The following is a 17,539-nucleotide window of genomic DNA, read 5'->3' on the forward strand; positions in this document are numbered from 1 at the left end:
GATGCTGTCACCACCATGCTTCACCGTAGGGATGGTGCCAGGTTTCCTCCAGACGTGACGCTTGGCATTAAAGCCAAAGAGTTTAATCAAGCCAAAGAGTTCAATCTTGGACCAGAGAATCTTGTTTCTCATGGTCTCAGAGTCCTTTAGGTGCCTTTTTGTCAAACTCCAAGTGGGCTGTCATGTGCCTTTTTACTGAGGAGTGGCTTCCGTCTGGACACTACCATAAAGGCCTGATTGGGGGAGTGCTGCAGAGAAGGTTGACCTTCTGGAAGGTTCTCCCATCTCTACAGAGAAACTTTGGATCTCTGTCAGAGTGACCATCGGGTTCTTGGTCACCTCCCTGACCAAGGCTCTTCTCCCCCGATTGCTCAGTTTGGCCGGGCGGCCAGCTCTAGGAAGAGTCTTGGTGGTTCCAAACTTCTTCCATTTAAGAATGATGGAGGCCACTGTGTTCTTGGGGACCATCAATAAGGCAGAAATGCTATGGTACCCTTCCCCAGATCTGTGCCTCGACACAATCCTGTCTTGGAGCTCTACGTACAATTCCTTCGACCTCATGGCTTGGATTTTCGCTCTGACATGCACTGTCAACTGTGGGACCTTATATAGACAGGTGTGTGCCTTTCCAAATCATATCCAATCAATTTAATTTACCACAGGTGGACTCCAATCAAGTTGTAGAAACATCTCAAGGATGATTAATGGAAACAGGATGCACCTGAGCTCAATTTCGAGTCTCATAGCAAAGGGTCTGAATACTTATGTAAATAAGGTATTGCTGTTTTTTATTTGTATTACATTTTAAAACATTTCTAAAAACCTCTATCAACTGGTACCTTTGTCATTATTGGGTATTGTGTGTAGATTGAGGGGAAAAACGTATTTTATCAATCTTAAAATAAGGCTGTAACGTAACAAAATGTGAATACTTTCTGAATGCACTGTGTATTTGTTTTGAAGGGTTAGGGTTAGGGTTAGGGTTAGGGGTTAGGGTTAGGGTTAGGGTTAGGGGTTAGGGTTAGGGTTAGGGGTTAGGAAAAGAGGGAAAAGGCTGTAACGTAACAAAATGTGAATACTTTCTGAATGCACTGTGTATTGGTTTTGAAGGGTTAGGGTTAGGGGTTAGGGGTTAGGGTTAGGGGTTAGGGGTTAGGGTTAGGGGTTAGGAAAAGAGGGAAAAGGCTGTAACGTAACAAAATGTGAATACTTTCTGAATGCACTGTGTATTGGTTTTGAAGGGTTAGGGTTAGGGGTTAGGGTTAGGGTTAGGGGTTAGGGTTAGGGGTTAGGGTTAGGGGTTAGGAAAAGAGGGAAAAGGCTGTAACGTAACAAAATGTGAATACTTTCTGAATGCACTGTGTATTTGTTTTGAATATGGTTTAATAAAGGTGGTTTGTTTGTTGTCAAGGTGAAGCTCCAGAAGTACACCAAGTTCCTGTTTGTCAGAGATCCGTTCGTCCGCCTCATCTCAGCGTATCGGAACAAGTTTGAGCAGCCCAACGACGAGTTCTACCGCCGATTCGCTCTGCTCATGCTCCGTCGCTATGGTAACCACTCTGAACCTCCCGCGGCAGTGGGCGATGCATTTCCTGCGGGAATCCGCCCCTCCTTCTCAGAGTTCGTCCAATACCTACTGGACCCCCAGACGGAGAGCGACGCCCCCTTCAACGAGCACTGGAGACAGGTCTACCGGCTATGCCACCCCTGTCAAATACAGGTAATATATAAAAATACTACATTATTATCCAATGTCTAAGAAGAAGTCTTTTGGCAGAAGTAAAGGCCAACAAGATCCACCTTCTGGTGGAAGAAGAGTGAACTCTGTCATCTAACTAATGTAGAGCCCAACATTCTGCATTTATTAGACCAGCAAACATCAGTCCCCACTACTTTACAAATAACATGGATTATACTATTCTACCAGTCTGCAATAGAGAGACAGGTCCATAAGACAGGACTGATTGGTCCTCAATAACATGGATTATACTATTCTACCAGTCTGCAATAGAGAGACAGGTCCATCAGACAGGACTGATTGGTCCTCAATAACATGGATTATACTATTCTACCAGTCTGCAATAGAGGGACATGTCAATCAGACAGGACTGATTGGTCCTCAATAACATGGATTATACTATTCTACCAGTCTGCAATAGAGAGACAGGTCCATCAGACAGGACTGATTGGTCCTCAATAACATGGATTATACTATTCTACCAGTCTGCAATAGAGGGACATGTCCATCAGACAGGACTGATTGGTCCTCAATAACATGGATTATACTATTCTACCAGTCTGCAATAGAGAGACAGGTCCATAAGACAGGACTGATTGGTCCTCAATAACATGGATTATACTATTCTACCAGTCTGCAATAGAGGGACAGGTCCATCAGACAGGACTGATTGGTCCTGGAGCTCAATAACATGGATTATACTATTCTACCAGTCTGCAATAGAGGGACAGGTCCATAAGACAGGACTGATTGGTCCTGGAGCTCAATAACATGGATTATACTATTCTACCAGTCTGCAATAGAGAGACAGGTCCATAAGACAGGACTGATTGGTCCTCAATAACATGGATTATACTATTCTACCAGTCTGCAATAGAGGGACAGGTCCATAAGACAGGACTGATTGGTCCTCAATAACATGGATTATACTATTCTACCAGTCTGCAATAGAGGGACAGGTCCATCAGACAGGACTGATTGGTCCTGGAGCTCAATAACATGGATTATACTATTCTACCAGTCTGCAATAGAGAGACAGGTCCATCAGACAGGACTGATTGGTCCTCAATAACATGGATTATACTATTCTACCAGTCTGCAATAGAGAGACAGGTCCATCAGACAGGACTGATTGGTCCTCAATAACATGGATTATACTATTCTACCATTCTGCAATAGAGAGACAGGTCCATCAGACAGGACTGATTGGTCCTCAATAACATGGATTATACTATTCTACCAGTCTGCAATAGAGGGACAGGTCCATAAGACAGGACTGATTGGTCCTGGAGCTCAATAACATGGATTATACTATTCTACCAGTCTGCAATAGAGAGACAGGTCCATAAGACAGGACTGATTGGTCCTCAATAACATGGATTATACTATTCTACCAGTCTGCAATAGAGGGACAGGTCCATCAGACAGGACTGATTGGTCCTCAATAACATGGATTATACTATTCTACCAGTCTGCAATAGAGGGACAGGTCCATCAGACAGGACTGATTGGTCCTGGAGCTCAATAACATGGATTATACTATTCTACCAGTCTGCAATAGAGAAACAGGTCCATCAGACAGGACTGATTGGTCCTCAATAACATGGATTATACTATTCTACCAGTCTGCAATAGAGGGACAGGTCCATCAGACAGGACTGATTGGTCCTCAATAACATGGATTATACTATTCTACCAGTCTACAATAGAGGGACAGGTCCATCAGACAGGACTGATTGGTCCTGGAGCTCAATAACATGGATTATACTATTCTACCAGTCTACAATAGAGGGACAGGTCCATCAGACAGGACTGATTGGTCCTGGGGCTCAGTAACAGCCTTTTCATCTACTAGACTAGAATATAAGGGAAGACGCCTTTTCATCTACTAGACTAGAATATAAGGGAAGACGCTTATTCTGTTGTTTTGTTTAAGCAGCAACCTTTCAACTGTGTTGGTTGTTAAACAGCTCTGCAAAACTTTCTTGGGCAAATCATGTTACAGATAGGTTAACTTTCTCTCCGTCTCTCCCCCCCTCTCTCTGTCCTCTCCCCTGCCCCTCTCCCTCTCTCTGTCCTCTCCCCTGCCCCCCCCTCTCTCTCCCCCCTCTCTCTCCCCTGCCCCCCCCCTCTCCCCTGCCCCCCCCCCCCCCCTCTCCCCTCTCTCCCCCCCTTCCCCTCCCCCCTCTCCTCTCCCCCCCCCCCTCCCCCCCCCCCCCCCCCCCCCCCCCAGTATGACTTTGTGGGACAGCTGGAGACGGTTGAGGAGGATGCTGAACAGCTGCTGAGGGTTTTGAAGGTGGACAACGTGGTTGACTTCCCCTCCTCTCCCAGGAACCACACGGCCAGCAGCTGGCAGGAGGACTGGTTCAGCAGGGTGCCCCTAGTGGCCAGGAGGGATCTCTACAGGCTGTATGAACCAGACTTCAGACTGTTTGGCTACTCCAGACCAGACGCGCTGCTGGACTGACTGACTCCAACTACACTCTTAGAGAAAAAGGCTTTCTAAAAGGGGCTCTTTTCTTGTCCCCATCGGAGAACCCTTTTTGGTCCCAGGTATAACTTTTTGGTGGTGAACAAGGTTCTACTTAGAACCTTTTAGTGATGAAACTGTTCCACGTAGAACCTTGTATTAATTAAAGGGTTCCACTTGGAACCAAAAATAGCTATTGTCAGTGGGTTCTCCTATGGGGAAAATGGGTAGTACATTCTTTCCTAAGACCAGCCAGAGCAGAGTGCTGGACCTTCTGCTCCTGTTCTGGACTCAGCAGGTCCAGAACAGAGGAACGTTAGAGTTCCTCAACAGAGGAACGGTGGAGTTAGGTTACACTTCCTTTGGAGAAGAGTTTGGACTCCTGACTGCTGGAACCCTGGTGGAACCCTGGTGGAACCCTAGTGGAACCCTGCTGGAACCCTGCTGGAACCCTGGTGGAACCCTGGTGGAACCCTAGTGGAACCCTGGTGGAATCCTAGTGGAACCCTGCTGGAACCCTGCTGGAACCCTGGTGGAACCCTGGTGGAACCCTAGTGGAACCCTGGTGGAACCCTGGTCTTTACTGATCATCCTATGACGAGTTGGACTGTTTGGGAATTCGTTGTTTTCTAGGTGTTTTTAATGATCACTTATTTTCCAGCGTTAAAGTCAAGCATGAAAGGGATGTTTTTGTGTTTTATGTTTTAATGTGGAAAGGAAATGCCTTGTTTCACAGTGACCGATGCCAACATTATCACCCTCCTATAAGGAAGCCAGCAGGACCTGAGGAGTTGTAGGGTTCTGTTGAAGGGAAGGGTTTTCTGAAACAGACTTTACCAACCTAATGGGTGTGCTACTACTGGAAGCATGGGGAAACATGTTACAGCATGTTACCAGTTAAAAAGAGGAAGACAGGCCACAGGCCTTAGATGGTTGGGAAGAGACAGATGGTTAGACAGGGGGTTAGAGGGTTAGACAGGGGGTTAGAGGGTTAGACAGGGGGTTAGAGGGGTAGACAGGGGGTTAGAGGGGTAGACAGGGGGTTAGAGGGTTAGACAGGGGGTTAGAGGGGTAGACAGGGGGTTAGACAGGAGGTTAGAGGGTTAGACAGGGGGTTAGAGGGTTAGACAGGGGGTTAGAGGGTTAGACAGGGGGTTAGAGGGTTAGACAGGGGGTTAGAGGGTTAGAGTTAGACAGGGGGATAGTGGGTTAGACAGGGGGTTAGAGGGTTAGACAGGGGGATAGGGGGTTAGACAGGGGGTTAGACAGGGGGTTAGACAGGGGGTTAGAGGGGTAGACAGGGGGTTAGAGGGTTAGACAGGGGGTTAGAGGGTTAGACAGGGGGCTAGAGGGGTAGACAGGGGGTTAGAGGGGTAGACAGGGGGTTAGAGGGTTAGACGGGGTTAGAGTTAGATGGGGAATGGGAAGAGACAGGGGGATAGAGGGTTAGGGGAAGAGAGTACCTAACTCTAACCTTTGGTTGGAATCAAAATGAAAAGTTTACAGAGCAAAGTATTTTTGTAAATAATCATTTTTTAACTAGTTTTTCAAATATACAGTACATCTGTATATTTGAGGTCTTAAAAGGGATGACCTGTCTGGCAGTCTTAAAGGGATGACCTGTCTGTCGGTCTTAAAGGGATGACCTGTCTGTCGGTCTTAAAGGGATGACCTGTCTGTCGGTCTTACAGGGTTGACCTTTATTGTCTGTCTTTTACGGGGTGAACTGTGTGTAGGTCTTAAAGGGATGACCTATCTATCGGCCTTAAAGGGATGGTGTCAGTGTTTTATGTACCTTGCTGATGCTATGTAATAGGGTTGTATAGGGTTGTGCACAATGATAGTCTGTGTTTACTATGAACTGTTGTCTGTTATTTCATGATAATGATCTGTGCCACAAACCTCGTCATTCACAGAGTAGAATCTGCATGTTGGGTTAGAGTGTTTCTATCTGACAGTACATCAACAGGAAGGAAACAGAATTCCCTGTTGTTCTAGAATCCCTCAGAGCAGAATCATCATGTTGTTCTAGAATCCCTCAGAGCAGAATCTTCATGTTGTTCTAGAATCCCTCAGAGCAGAATCTTCATGTTGTTCTAGAATCCCTCAGAGCAGAATCATCATGTTGTTCTAGAATCCCTCAGAGCAGAATCATCATGTTGTTCTAGAATCCCTTAGAGCAGAATCATCATGTTGTTCTAGAATCCCTCAGAGCAGAATCATCATGTTGTTCTAGAATCCCTCAGAGCAGAATCATCATGTTGTTCTAGAATCCCTCAGAGCAGAATCTTCATGTTGTTCTAGAATCCCTCAGAGCAGAAACTTCATGTTGTTCTAGAATCCTTCCGAGCAGAATCATCATGTTGTTCTAGAATCCCTCAGAGCAGAATCATCATGTTGTTCTAGAATCCTTCAGAGCAGAATCATCATGTTCTAGAATCCCTCAGAGCAGAATCATCATGTTGTTCTAGAATCCCTCAGAGCAGAATCTTCATGTTGTTCTAGAATCCCTCAGAGCACAATCATCATGTTGTTCTAGAATCCCTCAGAGCACAATCATCATGTTGTTCTAGAATCCCTCAGAGCAAAATCTTCATGTTGTTCTAGAATCCCTCAGAGCAGAATCTTCATGTTGTTCTAGAATCCCTCAGAGCAGAATCTTCATGTTGTTCTAGAATGCCTTAGAGCAGAATCATCATGTTGTTCTAGAATCCGTCAGAGCACAATCATCATGTTGTTCTAGAATCCCTCAGAGCAGAATCATCATGTTGTTCTAGAATCCCTCAGAGCAGAATCAGCATATTCTAGAATCCCTCAGAGCAGAATCATCATGTTGTTCTAGAATCCCTCAGAGCAGAATCTTCATGTTGTTCTAGAATCCCTCAGAGCAGAATCTTCATGTTGTTCTAGAATCCCTCAGAGCAGAATCTTCATGTTTCTCTTCTATACAGAATGACTAACATTATTCTGATGTGGGTCCATGTCTTGATTTCACTACTCTAGTTTTATTGTATTTCAGAATGATGTATGTTTCATAAGGATATCATGTGAGAAATATAAACTAAGGCATGAACCAAGTCTGCTGCTGAGTTCTCCCCCTTCCCCCTGACCCCTGACCCTGACTTGTTAAAGCCAGAACCACATATGGATCCTTTGGTGTTAGACTGGTGGTGATTGGGTCCATCCCTTATTCCAACACACACAAACATACACACACTTTTACCCTCATCATATGCTGCTGTTACTCTGATCTTGTTTTTTTTAAATTGTTTTACTTTATATATAGATTTTCAGATATAACAACAAAAACAGTATAACCCCTCCACACCACCCACCCACCATCTATAGTACAACCCCAGCCCCTCATTCTCCCATCCATCCATCCATCCCCTCCCTCCACACCACCCACCATCTATAGTACAACCCCAGTCCCTCATTCTCCCATTCATCCATCCCCTCCCTCCACACCACCCACCATCTATAGTACAACCCCAGCCCCTCATTCTCCCATCCATCCATCCCCTCCCTCCACACCACCCACCATCTATAGTACAACCCCAGCTCCTCATTCTCCCATCCATCCATCCCCTCCCTCCACACCACCCACCATCTATAGTACAACCCCAGTCCCTCATTCTCCCATCCATCCATCCCCTCCCTCCACACCACCCACCATCTATAGTACAACCCCAGCCCCTCATTCTCCCATCCATCCATCCCCTCCCTCCACACCACCCACCCACCATCTATAGTACAACCCCAGCCCCTCATTCTCCCATCCATCCATCCCCTCCCTCCACACCACCCACCATCTATAGTACAACCCCAGCCCCTCATTCTCCCATCCATCCATCCCCTCCCTCCACACCACCCACCATCTATAGTACAACCCCAGCCCCTCATTCTCCCATCCATCCATCCCCTCCCTCCACACCACCCACCAGCTATAGTACAACCCCAGCCCCTCATTCTCCCATCCATCCATCCCCTCCCTCCACACCACCCACCATCTATAGTACAACCCCAGCCCCTCATTCTCCCATCCATCCATCCCCTCCCTCCACACCACCCACCATCTATAGTACAACCCCAGCCCCTCATTCTCCCATCCATCCACCCCCTCCCTCCACACCACCCACCATCTATAGTACAACCCCAGTCCCTCATTCTCCCATCCATCCCCTCCCTCCACACCACCCACCATCTATAGTACAACCCCAGCCCCTCATTCTCCCATCCATCCATCCCCTCCCTCCACACCACCCACCATCTATAGTACAACCCCAGCCCCTCATTCTCCCATCCATCCATCCCCTCCCTCCACACCACCCACCATCTATAGTACAACCCCAGCCCCTCATTCTCCCATCCATCCATCCCCTCCCTCCACACCACCCACCATCTATAGTACAACCCCAGCCCCTCATTCTCCCATCCATCCATCCCCTCCCTCCACACCACCCACCATCTATAGTACAACCCCAGCCCCTCATTCTCCCATCCATCCATCCCCTCCCTCCACACCACCCACCATCTATAGTACAACCCCAGTCCCTCATTCTCCCATCCATCCATCCCCTCCCTCCACACCACCCACCCACCATCTATAGTACAACCCCAGTCCCTCATTCTCCCATCCATCCATCCCCTCCCTCCACACCACCCACCATCTATAGTACAACCCCAGCCCCTCATTCTCCCATCCATCCATCCCCTCCCTCCACACCACCCACCATCTATAGTACAACCCCAGCCCCTCATTCTCCCATCCATCCATCCCCTCCCTCCACACCACCCACCATCTATAGTACAACCCCAGTCCCTCATTCTCCCATCCATCCCCTCCCTCCACACCACCCACCATCTATAGTACAACCCCAGCCCCTCATTCTCCCATCCATCCATCCCCTCCCTCCACACCACCCACCATCTATAGTACAACCCCAGCCCCTCATTCTCCCATCCATCCCCTCCCTCCACACCACCCACCCACCATCTATAGTACAACCCCAGCCCCTCATTCTCCCATCCATCCCCTCCCTCCCTCCACACCACCCACCATCTATAGTACAACCCCAGTCCCTCATTCTCCCATCCATCCATCCCCTCCCTCCACACCACCCACCATCTATAGTACAACCCCAGCCCCTCATTCTCCCATCCATCCATCCCCTCCCTCCACACCACCCACCATCTATAGTACAACCCCAGCCCCTCATTCTCCCATCCATCCATCCCCTCCCTCCACACCACCCACCATCTATAGTACAACCCCAGCCCCTCATTCTCCCATCCATCCCCTCCCTCCACACCACCCACCCACCATCTATAGTACAACCCCAGCCCCTCATTCTCCCATCCATCCATCCCCTCCCTCCACACCACCCACCATCTATAGTACAACCCCAGCCCCTCATTCTCCCATCCATCCCCTCCCTCCACACCACCCACCATCTATAGTACAACCCCAGCCCCTCATTCTCCCATCCATCCCCTCCCTCCACACCACCCACCATCTATAGTACAACCCCAGCCCCTCATTCTCCCATCCATCCATCCCCTCCCTCCACACCACCCACCATCTATAGTACAACCCCAGCCCCTCATTCTCCCATCCATCCATCCCCTCCCTCCACACCACCCACCCACCATCTATAGTACAACCCCAGCCCCTCATTCTCCCATCCATCCATCCCCTCCCTCCACACCACCCACCATCTATAGTACAACCCCAGCCCCTCATTCTCCCATCCATCCCCTCCCTCCCTCCACACCACCCACCATCTATAGTACAACCCCAGCCCCTCATTCTCCCATCCATCCATCCCCTCCCTCCACACCACCCACCATCTATAGTACAACCCCAGCCCCTCATTCTCCCATCCATCCATCCCCTCCCTCCACACCACCCACCATCTATACAAGTTAAATAGGAAAGAAACAAACAGTAATAGAAACAAAAACAATGGGGAAAAAAGTTAAATAAAAATTCTTAACACAATTGGCCACTAGAACAGACATGACTGCTTACCAAACCCTACAAGTTACACTAAGTAAAAGACAGGCTCTCCACGTATTGTATTAATGGGGACCAGGTTGTCTTACTTCTGTCGGGACCTAAGCACAGTGTCCCTAACCTTCTCCAGAGGCAGAGATGACATCACCTCCTTAACCCACTGCATAAAGGAGGACGGCTTTGCAGACTTCCAGTGAAAGAGGACCAGGCGGCGAGCAAGGACCAGGCGGCGAGCAAGGACCAGGCGGCGAGTAAGGACCAGGCGGCGAGCAAGCAGCGTGGTAGCATTCTGTTCTAGGGGAGGTACCCCAAACATGGCAGTGACTGGGTTGGGGCTAACAGTTGTATTACACATATGTCAGAATGCCTTAAAAATCGGGTCCCAGAGGCCACTCAAAGATTGGCATGACCAAAACATGTGTCCCACAGTTGCTGGGCTGGTGGCATATCAAACACTTGGGGTCATCATTTGGGTATATTTTAGCCAATCTGTCATTTGAGTAATAGAGACAGTGCAAAACCTTCAACTGAATGAGCCCATGCCTTATGCAAAATGATGATGTGTGGACACGCTCAATACTTTGTTGCCATTTATCATTGGGTAGTTCGCCCACCTATGTCTTGCTCCCATGCAGATTTTGTATTTGCAAAGGATGGCGGATTAATGTCCTGTATTATGTGGTATAATCTGGAGATCGGGCCCTTCAGACAAGGGTTAAGATATAAGCAACTTTCGACTGGTCACTTAGTCGGCTGGAGTGGAAATGAAGGGAAATGTTTTTTTAGCGGCGAGTTTGCAGGTATCTAAAAAAGTGGGTATAGGGAATATTATGGTCAACCCTCAGAGTATCGAATGAGACGAATGTGTTGTCAACGAATAGGTCACACCAGACCGTTCCTGAGCCAGAACTGGAAGGCCGTGGCAATCTGTGACCATGGGAAGAGATTACTATTTTTTATTTTACCTTTTATTTAACCAGGTAGGCCAGTTGAGAACAAGTTCTTTATTTAACCAGGTCGGCCAGTTGAGAACAAGTCCTTTATTTATCCAGGTCGGCCAGTTGAGAACAAGTTCTTTATTTAACCAGGTGGGCTAGTTGAGAACAAGTCCTTTATTTATCCAGGTAGGCCAGTTAAGAACAAGTTCTCATTTACAACTGCGACCTGGCCAAGATAAAGCAAAGCAGTGCGACGAAAACAATAACGCAGAGTTACACATAAACAAACGTACAGTCAATAATACAGTAGAAAAATATATGTACAGTGTGTGCAAATGTAGAAGAGTAGGGAGGTAAGGCAATAAATAGGCAGTAGAGGCGAAATAATTACAATTTAGCATTAACACTGGAGTGATAGATGTGCAGATGATGATGTGCAAGTAGAGATACTGGGGTGCAAAAGAGCAAGAGGATAAATAACAATATGGGGATGAGGTATTGGGTGGGCAATTTACAGATTGCCTGTGTACAGGTACAGTGATCGGTAAACTGCTCTGACAGCTGATGCTTAAAGTTAGTGAGGAAGATATAAGACTCCAGCTTCAGTGATTTTTGCAGTTCTTTCCAGTCATTGGCAGCAGAGAACTGAAGGAAAGGCAGCCAAAATAGGTGTTGGCTTTGGGGATGACCAGTGAGATATACCTGCTGGAGCGCGTGCTACGGGTGGGTGTTGCTATGGTGGCAAGTGAGCTGAGATAAGGCGGGGCTTTACCTAGCAAAGACTTATAGATGACCTGGAGCCAGTGGGTTTGGCGAAGGATATGTAGCGAGGGCCAGCCATCTAGAACATACAGGTCGCAGTGGTGGGTAGTATATGGGGCTTTGGTGATGAAACGGATGACACTGTGATCGACTACATCCAGTTTGCTGAGTAGAGTATTGGAGGCTATTTTGTAAATGACATCGCCGAAGTCAAGGATCGGTAGGATAGTCAGTTTTACGAGGGTATGTTTGGCAGCATGAGTGAAGGAGGCTTTGTTGCGAAATAGGAAGCCGATTCTACATTTAATTTTGGATTGGAGATGCTTAATGTGAGTCTGGAAGGAGAGTTTACAGTCTAACAAGACACCTAGGTATTTGTAGTTGTCTACATATTCTAAGTCAGAACCGTCCAGAGTAGTGATGCTGGACAGGCGGGCAGGTAGCCATCGGTTGAAGAGCATGCATTTAGTTTTACTTGTATTTAAAAACAGAGGCCACGGAAGGAGAGTTGTATGGCATTGAAGCTCGTTTGGAGGGTTGTTCACACAGTGTCCAAAGAAGGGCCAGATGTTTACAGAATGGTGTGGTCTGCATAGATGTGGATCAGAGAATCACCAGCAGCAAGAGCGACATCATTGATGTATACAGAAAAAAAGAGTTGGCCTGAGAATTGAACCCTGTGGGACCCCCATAGAGACTACCAGAGGTTCGGACAACAGGCCCTCCGATTTGACACGCTGAACTCTATCTGAGAAGTAGTTGGTGAACCAGGCGAGGCAGTCATTAGAGAAACCAAGGCTGTTGAGTCTGCCGATAAGAATGCGGTGATTGACAGGGTCAAAAGCCTTGGCCAGGTCGATGAAGACGGCTGCACAGTACTGTCTTTTATCGATGGCGGTTATGATATCGTTTAGGACCTTGAGCATGGCTGAGGTGCACCCATGACCAGCTCGGAAACCAGATTGGATAGTGGAGAAGGTACGGTGGGATTCGAAATGGTCGGTGATCTGTTTTGTTAACTTGGCTTTCAAAGGTTTTAGAAAGGCAGGGCAGGATGGATATAGGTCTATAACAGTTTGGGTCTAGAGTGTCTCCCCCTTTAAAGAGGGGGATGACCGCGGCAGCTTTCCAAACTTTGGGGATCTCGGACGATACAAAAGAGAGGTTGAACAAGCTAGTAATAGGGGTTGCAACAATTTCTGCAGATAATTTTAGAAAGAGAGGTTCAAGATTGTCTAGCCCAGCTGATTTGTAGGGATCCAGATTTTTCAGCTCTTTCAGAACATAAACTGTCTGGATTTGGGTAAAGGAGAAGTGGGGGGGGCTTGGGCCAGTTGCTGAGATGTTGGCTGGGGTAGGGGTAGCCAGGTGGAAAGCATTTACCAGCCGTAGAAAAATGCTTATTGAAATTCTTGATTATCGTGGATTTATTGGTAGGGACAGTGTTTCCTAGCCTCAGTGCAGTGGGCAGCTGGGAGGAGGAGCTCTTATTCTCCATGGACTTTAGTGTCCCACATTTTTGGGGAATTAGTGCTACAGGATGCAAATTTCAGTTTGAAAAAGCTAGCCTTATCTTTCCTAACTGATTGAGTATATTGGTTCCTGACTTCCATGTAAAGTTGCATATTGCGGGGGCTATTCGATGCTAATGCAGAATGCCACAGGATGTTTTTGTGCTGGTCGAGGGCAGTCAAGTCTGGGGTGAACCAAGGGCTATATCTGTTCTTAGTTCTACATTTTTTGAATGGGGCATGTTTATTTAAGATGGTGAGGAAAGCACTTTAAAGAGCAACCAGGCATCCTCTACTGATGGGATGAGGTCAATATCCTTCCAGGATATCCCGGCCAGGTCGATTAGAAAGGCCTGCTCGCTGAAGTGTTTTAGGGAGCGTTTGTCAGTGATAAGGGGTGGTCGTTTGACCGCAGACCCTTTACGGATGCAGACAATGAGGCAGTGATTGCTGAAATCCTGGTTGAAGACAGCAGAGGTGTATTTAGAGGGCAAGTTGGTCAGGATGATATCGAAGAGGGTGCCCATGGTTACGGATTTAGGGTTGTACCTGGTAGGTTCATTAATAAGTTGTATGAGATTGAAGGCATCATGCTTAGATTGTAGGACGGCCAGGGTGTTAAGCATATCCCAGTTTAGGTCGCCTAACAGTATGATCTCTGAAGATAGATGGGGGGCAATCAATTCACATATGGTGTTCAGGGCACAGCTGGGGTCTGAAGGGGGTCTATAACAAGTGGCAACGGTGAAAGACTTGTTTCTGGAAAGGTGGATTTTTAAAAGAAGAAGCTCGAATTGTTTGGGTATAGACCTGAATAGTAAGACAGGACTCTGCAGGCTATCTCTGCAGTAGATTGCAACTCTGCCCCTTTGGCAGTTCTATCTTGACGGAAGATGTTATAGTTGGGGATGGAAATTTCAGGATTTTTGTTGGCCTTCCTAAGCCATGATTCAGACACGGCTCAGACATCAGGGTTGGCGGAGTGTGCTAAAGCAGTGAATAAAACAAACTTAGGGAGGAGGCTTCTAACGTTAACATGCATGAAACCAAGGCTTTTACGTTTACAGAAGTCAACAAATGAGAGCGCCTGGGGAGTGGTGTTGGGGGCTGCAGGGCCTGGGTTAACCTCTACATCACCAGAGGAGGAGTAGGATAAGGGTACGGCTAAAGGCTATAAGAACCTGGGGAATGGGAGTGGTGCTGGGGGCTGCAGGGCCTGGGTTAACCTCTACATCACCAGAGGAGGAGTAGGATAAGGGTACGGCTAAAGGCTATAAGAACCTGGGGAATGGGAGTGGTGCTGGGGGCTGCAGAGCCTGGGTTAACCTCTACATCACCAGAGGAGGAGTAGGATGAGGGTACAGCTAAATGCTATAAGAACTGGTTATCTAGTGCATTCGGAACAGAGAGTAAAAAGAGCAGATTTCTGGGTGCGGAAGAATAGACAAGGGTATGGTAGAATGTGAGTACATTGGAGGTAAACCTAGGCATTGAGTGATGATCAGAGAGGTTTTGTCTCTAGAGGCACCAGTAAACCCAGGTGAGGTCACCGCATGTGTGGGGGGTGGAACAAAAGGGTTATTGTCGTGGAAAATTGTCTTAAGAACATAATACTCTTGTAATACCTTGTGAATTCAATATAGACTTTAATACAGAGTAGCAAAGCCGAGCCCCTCCAAGGAAGGACCCTATTCCACACGCAACAGAGCTGATCCCTTCCATGGAAGGACCCTATTCCACACGCAACAGAGCCCCTCCATGGAAGGACCCTATTCCACACGCAACAGAGCTCCTCCATGGAAGGACCCTATTCCACACGCAACAGAGCCCCTCCATGGAAGGACCCTATTCCACACGCAACAGAGCCCCTCCATGGAAGGACCCTATTCCACACGCAACAGAGCCCCTCCATGGAAGGACCCTATTCCACACGCAACAGAGCCCCTCCATGGAAGGACCCTATTCCACACGCAACAGAGCCCCTCCATGGAAGGACCCTATTCCACACGCAACATAGCTGATCCCCTCCATGGAAGGACCCTATTCCACACGCAACAGAGCTGAGCCCCTCCATGGAAGGACCCTATTCCACACGCAACAGAGCCCCTCCATGGAAGGACCCTATTCCACACGCAACAGAGCTGAGCCCCTCCATGGAAGGACCCTATTCCACACGCAACAGAGCTGATCCCCTCCATGGAAGGACCCTATTCCACACGCAACAGAGCTGATCCCCTCCATGGAAGGACCCTATTCCACACGCAACAGAGCTCCTCCATGGAAGGACCCTATTCCACACGCAACAGAGCCCCTCCATGGAAGGACCCTATTCCACACGCAACAGAGCTGAGCTCCTCCATGGAAGGACCCTATTCCACACGCAACAGAGCCCTTCCATGAAAAAGACTAAAGTCTCATATTACAGAGTCCCATCTTTATAGGATTCTGTCTTTGCATAACGTATAGAGTCCCCTCCCTCTATATGAAAATGACTTCCCTGGACCGTTCTTCACCATTATCTCTCCATATCAGTTGTTGCTTGTTAACATCCACATCTGACAGCTGTATAGGTTATAATGGTAGCAGGACCTGGTCCTATATGTTCCATCCCTTATATAGCCATTCTGTCTCAGCTCTTCAAAGTGGACAGCCTAAATGCTGCTAATAATGGAAATGGAATCAGAGTCATGAGTTTTGCTCCCACACTATCTAAGGCATATTGGGCAGGGCTAGGGGCTCTTCAGTGAAATAGGACAATAATCACTAACCAAAACAGCAATAGACGAGGCCTATTTACATTAGGAAGAGTCACGTGTAGCCGAGTGATCATAGGGTCCAGTGAGTAGCACTAGATGAGTCAGGGAGCCAATTCAGTCATCGCTACAATGCTAGGCTAGCTGGAGACACAGCGATTCAGACAGCTAGCAGGCCGGGGCTAGCAGGCCGGGGCTAGCAGGCCGGGGCTAGCAGGCCGGGGCTAGCAGGCCGGGGCTAGCAAGCCGGGGCTAGCAGGCCGGGGCTAGCAGATGGGCATCAGGCGACGTCGCAACGGAAGAGCCTGTTGAAACCACCTCGGGTGGTTACGTCGACAGACCAGTTGTGATGGATCGGCGGGGTTCTGTTGGCAGTAAAGGGTCCAGGCCAATTGGCAAAAGAGGAATTGTAGCCCAAGAATTGGCTGGTGACCTCTTTGGCTAACCGGGAGATGGAGAATAGAGTAGAACAGAATAGAACAAAGCAGAATAGAACATAATAGAATAGAGTAGAACAGAACAATAGAATAGAACAAAGTAGAGTAGAGTAGAATAGAGTAGAACAGAAAAGAATATAACAAAGCAGAATAGAGTAGAACAGAAAAGAATATAACAAAGCAGAATAGAGTAGAACAGAATAGAATATAACAAAGTAGAATAGAGTAGAACAGAAAAGAATATAACAAAGTAGAATAGAGTAGAACAGAATAGAATATAACAAAGTAGAATAGAGTAGAACAGAAAAGAATATAACAAAGTAGAATAGAGTAGAACAGAAAAAAATATAACAAAGTAGAATAGAGTAGAACAGAATAGAGTAGAACAGAATAGAATAGAATAGAGTAGAATAGAGTAGAACAGAATGGAACAGAATAGAGTAGAACAGAATAGAACAAAGCAGAATAGAACAGAATAGAGTAGAATATAATGGAACAGAATAGAGTAGAACAGAATAGAACAAAACAGAATAGAGTAGAATGGAACAGAATAGAGTAGAATGGAACAGAATAGAGTAGAATGGAACAGAATAGAGTAGAATAGAACAGAATAGAGTAGAATGGAACAGAATAGAGTAGAACAGAATAGAACAAAACAGAATAGAGTAGAATGGAACAGAATAGAGTAGAATGGAACAGAATAGAGTAGAATGGAACAGAATAGAGTAGAATAGAACAGAATAGAGTAGAATGGAACAGAATAGAGTAGAATAGAACAGAATAGAGTAGAATGGAACAGAATAGAGTAGAATGGAACAGAATAGAGTAGAATGGAACAGAATAGAACAGAATGGAACAGAATAGAGTAGAATGGAACAGAATAGAGTAGAATGGAACAGAATAGAGTAGAA

General features: G+C 47.1%; 1 protein-coding gene across 1 annotated transcript in view; it reads left to right on the plus strand.

The window, feature by feature from the left end:
* The window catches only part of LOC115188925 (carbohydrate sulfotransferase 12), a 32,393-nt gene extending 27,278 nt beyond the window's left edge, over positions 1-5,115 (plus strand). Inside the window, exons 5-6 of the mRNA XM_029747758.1 lie at positions 1,412-1,720; positions 3,972-5,115. Of these exons, the coding sequence (XP_029603618.1) occupies positions 1,412-1,720; positions 3,972-4,208 (546 nt within the window). The 3' untranslated portion in view covers positions 4,209-5,115. The remainder of the gene's footprint in view (positions 1-1,411; positions 1,721-3,971) is intronic.
* The last annotated feature ends 12,424 nt before the right edge of the window (positions 5,116-17,539 follow it).

This window comes from Salmo trutta, unplaced genomic scaffold (genome assembly GCF_901001165.1).
Source record: "Salmo trutta unplaced genomic scaffold, fSalTru1.1, whole genome shotgun sequence".
NCBI classification, from domain to species: Eukaryota; Metazoa; Chordata; class Actinopteri; order Salmoniformes; family Salmonidae; genus Salmo; species Salmo trutta.